Genomic DNA, 5,738 nt, shown 5'->3' with positions numbered 1-5,738 from the left:
TCTGTGTTGTGGATGGGCCTGATGCTGTTCTTGTGAACCAATCAACTAATGAATAAAGGAGCCAATCACTGGGCGAGTAGGCAGGACTTCTGGGTTGTACAAAGGAGAGAGGTAGCAGGAGAGACTTAGGTCCTTCTGGAACAGGACAGCAGAGGGGTAAGATGTAGCTGCTAGAGTTTCCCTGTATCCTGGCGGATCCACAAGGATTTGCCACCAAAGGAATCAGATTTTAATAAGGCTTACAAGATTAGGTTTTAGTTGTTGTGCCCATAAATTAAGTTACCATTGTTTCTGAACTAAGTTTGTGTTTTCTTTCACATGACAGCTCTTCTGGGTTTAAGAGAGAAAGGTACACCAGTGGAAACCTAGGAAACTAGGTGGAGATGTTTTAGAGCTCCAGGCCAGAGAGTCTCCATGAAAAACAGGTCGGCCATTGCTCACCAGTGCTTGGCCAGCCAGGCTGCCAGGGCAAAGGCACAAGCGCAGGAATGTGACCATTCATCTTTTTTTAATATTTCCAGCAACAGATCTTTGCAGGTCTTTCCACAGTTTTCAAGTTTCGATCTGCAGTAGGACCCAGGGGCCCCAAGAGTCCCTTAAGGCACATATTCAAGACTTCCAACCTTCAGAGCAAGTTCCGACCCTTGAACTACAGATTGGTCTCAGCCTCGGGGTTTGAGAGTTGCTGTGTGCAGTTAGCTGCCCTCCCCAGAGATTGTCCCCACTACCTCCCCTTTCTGTCCCAAGCAGAGCCACAGCTGTCCCAGAGCTTGCACTCTGTGCTGGGCCAAGAATAAGTTGGCGTGTGGCCTGCTCACACTGCACCACAGCACAATGCTATGGGCTGGACCACTTGCAGACCCCTCACCCACATCCATATCTCCTGGCATCTGGAAGATGCTGTCCTTCTAGCAGATCTGAGGATACTCTTCATAGATGCCACATACTTGAAAGGCCAAGATGCAAGACTGCCACACCCTGGGAAGTCGGTCATCCACACAGGTGGAACCCAGTCCTGTTATCCTGGAAGAGGTCCTATGCCTGCTGCTGTAAAGACCACTAGGTCACCAGTAAGTGCAAGCTGATCTCCACACGCCCTGCAGTTTTCAGCCTTCTGCAAATAATGCAATAGAGGGCCAGTTTTCTCTCATGCAGGACCTGGCTGCAGACAACACAATGGCACAGTGGCCTGCCCCCTGAGGCACCAGTAGTCCTCCTGCAGCTCACCTTTAGGGTTGGGTGAAGACAAGATATTAATCTTGGACATAAGGGATTGTCATGCGTGCCACAGCACATGTGTGGTCACAGGTCAAGTTGCTAGAGTGGGTTCTCCCCTACCATGTGAATCCAGGCAATCAAACTCAGGTCCATAGCCTTTACTCCACTGAGCCATCTTGCTAAACCCTGAAAGATTTGTTAAGTGCGGGGACCCCAAGAACAGAGCTAAGAAGCCAGGTGGGCCTAGGAATCCTCATTCTCTCCTTACAGCATCTTAGGACAAATAGTAGAGTGGTGTGAAGGACCCATGTGCCTTTAAAAAGTAAGCATAGAAAGAAGGCAAGGTGGCTCAGTGGGTAGTACCTGCTGTGCATGCATGAGGACCAGAACCATGTAAAAGCAGGTGTGGCATACATGGGAAGAAGATGCAGGGAACTTGCTGGCAGACCAGCCTAGCCACAGGCAATGAGTTTCAATCTGCTGAGAAATCTAATCTTGTGGGGTGAAAGCCCACTGAGAAGGCTCAGCAGTTAAGAGCATCTGCTGTTCTTGTTGAGAACTGGGGTTCCATCTCCAGCATCCAAATGATACCTCACAACTAGCTATAACTCCAGTTCCAGGAGATCTGACCCTGTTATGACCTTTGTGGGCACCAGGCACACATGCAGGCAGAATACACACACACACACACACACACACACACACACACACACACACAAAATAGTGGTTTTTTTTTTAATTTAAAGGTAGAGAAGGAATTGAGGTAGACACCCATCATCCTTTGGCCTCTCTGTGTAACCGCAGGCACATACAATGTATATGTGCAGACACATCTACACTGTGCAGACACATGCTAAGCACAAAGGTTTGAAGTTCTAAGGGGCACCTTGACAAAATCAGGGTGTCTAGGGCTGGATCCTCTGAAGCTCTAAAAGGGAAACTCAATTCTGGTTTCTCAGCATCCTCATAACTCCTTTCTGCCTCTGGACTCTCACATAGCCCAGCCTAGCTTCAAATTCACTACAGTCAGAAATAATCCTGAACTCCTGACCCTCTTCCCCACCTCCCTAGTGCTGGAGTGACAGATGTGTAGTACCCAGACCTTTTACAAAGGCGTTTCCAGTGGACCTCTCCACTAATGAAGGTTGCACCAACCACATATCCAAATAAGGTCATGTCCTGAGGGTTCAAGAGGGACGTGGTTTAAGGGGAGATCAGTCAAGCCAGAATGCCCCCTTCCCACCTCAGCTACCAGTCACAGAAGCGTAGAGGAGCAAACGGCAGTCCCTCGGCTTCCAGCCTCCCTGGAGGCCTGAGAGGAGTTGCTGACCTCCGGCTGGCGACACAACATAGCCCGTACCTTCTCCCTAAACTCGTGGGACACATAGTAGTAGATGAAAGGGTCTACACAGCTGTTGAGGGTGCTGAGTGCCAGGCTGGGCACATAGGCTCCATAGAGATTGCCCCAGGCCTCGGGGCTTGGGTTTGAATAGTGCAGCACCAGCAGCACATTGCTAGGTGTGAAAGAGGCCACTGCCGAGAACAGTACCAGGGCTGTCAGTCTGAGTGCATGGCTGTAGCGCTGGCCATTGGCCGCCAGTGCACGAAGGGTGGCCCCATAGCACAGGCCCATGGCCAGCAGTGGCACGAAGCAGCCCAGGACAGCCAGGCAGGTAAAGGCCCGTCTCCAGTGGGAGGTCTGCTCAGCCAAGGGCAGTGCATCGTGACACAGCATGCGATCAGAGCCAGCTAATCGGAAGGTCTGCCGATGCAGAGTGAGAGGCAAGGCCAGGGTGGCTGCAGAGAGCCAGGCCACCAAACAGAGTCCAGCGGTGAGGCGTTGACCGCGCAGTGCACGGGCCCGCAAAGGATGCACCAGGGCCAGGTATCTGTCCAGGCTGACTGCAGCCAACAGCAACACTGAGCCATACATGTGGCCATAGAGGGCAGCTGTGGCCACCCGGCAGGCAGTCTCCCCAAACGGCCAGCGCTGGCCACGCAGGTGGTAAGCCAGTCGTGGTGGCAGCACCAGGGCCAAAAGCAGGTCAGCCACTGCCAGGTTCATGAGCAGAATGGTGGATGGCAGGCGTGGCACCCTTGTGGCCAGCACCCACAGCGCCAGCCCATTGGCAGGCAGCCCCACGGCCACCACAAGCCCATAGAGGGCAGGTACCAGCCTCGTGGGGACCCACCCCAGCAGCAGTGCTTGAGAGCTGGCCGGGAGCTCCAGCGTATCACTGTCGTTGGCACAGAACTTGCCCGGGAAGCCTCGTGGATGAGGCTGGTCTGGGGACTTCGATTCCTTGAGTTCTACTGTGGGACCCAGAGGGCCTTCTGTGGAAGAGAGGGGACATCAGTCAACCACTGCCCTGCCATGACTTTAGGGACATAAGATGAAGGGAGAGTAACCTTGAGAGTCTTGGGCATTGTGGGTGCCTCAGTGACCCCACTCCAGCCCTCAGTTAATGGAAGGATACAACCCAGCCCCAGAGGCATGGGGTTTAGGGACCTAAGACTGTAAGCCTGGCTCAGCAATAGCTCCATTTCTGATCCACCCCTTTCAGGGACACAGTCACTCACCATGGCTTCCCCTGGTACTCTCTACATCATCGTAGATGCTGGGGGTCTGGTTGCCCTCTGCCAGGCTGATGCTGAGCCCCAGCACCAAAGGATACAGCAGCGGCCAGCACATGCTGCCAGGATCAGAAGCTTTCTGGGCTGCAGCCTGGGACTTCCTGCCCTGTCAACCCCACCCTCAGCTTCCGGAGCCCTGGTGGAGAGCAACTGTACCTTTGGGGAGATAATCCTACAGCAGAGCTCCCACCCCCATAGACCCATTGGGATCTGCTTGCTCACCCTGGAGCCCATCGAAGGTCCCTGTGTACACTCAGGAGGTCTGGGTATCCTGCCTAGGTCTCTCTCTCCAAAATGCCTCACAAAGAACTGGGCCAAGGATGGGAGAAAAGAGTCCTAGGCTTCAGCCCTACCCCCACCCCTACCAAATCTCCACAACATCCCCCACCCCACCCAGCCCAGGAAACATCTGTGGATCAAGTGGCCACTTCCTGCTGGCTAGTCACACAGCTCCTGTTTAGATAACAATCCAGCCTTCCTCCAAGTCATCACCATGTGGGATTCTTAACCCTTCCAGAAGCCACCCACTACTTCCTATCTGTGGCTGGCAGGACAATCGCTCATCCCAGTGTATCCTGGCCCTGTTAAAGCAGACCAACAAGAGACAACAGGATGCCAGCAGGTGAAGAAGGTGCTTGCCACCAAGCCTGATGGCCCGCATTCAATATGCAGGGCACACATGGTGGAGGGAGAGGGTGAACTCCCACTCTCTGGCTCCGTCCTCTGGCTTCTGTATGTGCATCTTGGCATCTGAATACACACACAAGCACACATACACATAAATTAGGGTGGGCATGGTGGCACAGCCTTTAATCCCAGCACTCTAGGAAGCCACGGTAGGCAGATCTCTGTGAGTTCAAGGATAGCCTGGCCTATGTAATAAGTTCCAGGACAGCCAGGACTACATGGTGGGATCCTGTCTCCAGATGGACGGACAGACAGATGTAACTGAAAGCTAAAGCCATATCAACAATTACTGTTGTCCAGAGTCTTCTAAGTCCTCTTGGGGGATGTGCTGGCTGGTTTTGTGTATCAACTTGACACACACTAGAGTCATCAGAGAGGAAGGAGCCTCAGTTGAGGAAATGTATCCATGAGAGTCAACTGTAAGGCATTTTCTCAACTAGTGATCAATGGGGGAGGGCACAGCCGTATTGTGGATGGTGCCATCCCTGGGCTGGTGGTCCTGGCTTCTATAAGAAAGCAGGCTGAGCAAGCCATGGGGAACAGGCCAGTAAGCAGAACCCACTCCTCTGTGCTGTGGCCTCTGCATCAGCTCCTGCCTCCAGGTTCCTGCCCTGTGTGAGTTCTTGTTCTGATTTCCTTCAATAATGAACAGTGATATAAAAGTGTAAGCCAAATAAACTTATTCCTTCTCAACTTGCTTTTTGGCCACAGCGTTTTGTTGCAGCAACTGAACCCCTAAGATGGGGCCACCCTGCCATTTGGATGCCTCTCTTGTCCCAGCTCCTTGCCAGGAGTAAAGTGAGATTCAGGAATGAAGCCCCTGTGTGAGCATGGGGTCTATGCCCTTCCATAGACCTGACGCTGAATGCCTGCTGTAAGGCATTCAGTGTAAGTGTGTGAGTGTGGGGACCCTTGGAGGCACCAGTCACTGGCCCTCAAACCTCCAGGTGTGGCCTGACCTCAGCTGCTTCGGTGCCCTAGATGCTTTGGGGAGTTGTTACAGGCTCCGCTCAGTTGGGGACTCTGTGTTCAGATAAGGTGGTGAGCAAGTCTTTTTTTTTTTTTTTTTTTTTTTTTTTTTTTATAAACTATTTTTTTTTTTTTTTTTTGATTTCACAGTTTTCCTAGAAAAATTCACATTTATATGACAGGGTTCTTGGAGAATCAATGTTTTGTTTTGTTTTTTTTATGTTTCAATG

At 52.0% G+C, this 5,738-nt stretch overlaps 1 protein-coding gene across 1 annotated transcript; it reads right to left on the bottom strand.

The window, feature by feature from the left end:
* Positions 1–1,944: 1,944 nt before the first annotated feature.
* On the bottom strand, positions 1,945–4,162 carry F2rl3 (F2R like thrombin or trypsin receptor 3). The gene is made up of 2 exons (XM_021219805.1): positions 3,799–4,162; positions 1,945–3,552 (listed from the first exon to the last, which is right to left on the bottom strand). The coding sequence occupies exons 1-2, from the start codon at positions 3,908–3,910 to the stop codon at positions 2,474–2,476; spliced, it is 1,191 nt and encodes a 396-aa protein (XP_021075464.1). The 5' UTR covers positions 3,911–4,162; the 3' UTR covers positions 1,945–2,473.
* Positions 4,163–5,738: the final 1,576 nt, after the last annotated feature.

The sequence above is a fragment of the Mus pahari genome, chromosome 19 (genome assembly GCF_900095145.1).
Source record: "Mus pahari chromosome 19, PAHARI_EIJ_v1.1, whole genome shotgun sequence".
Lineage (NCBI taxonomy): Eukaryota > Metazoa > Chordata > Mammalia > Rodentia > Muridae > Mus > Mus pahari.
Note: the sequence above shows the minus strand (reverse complement) of the source record. Positions and strands in the feature narration are given on the sequence as shown.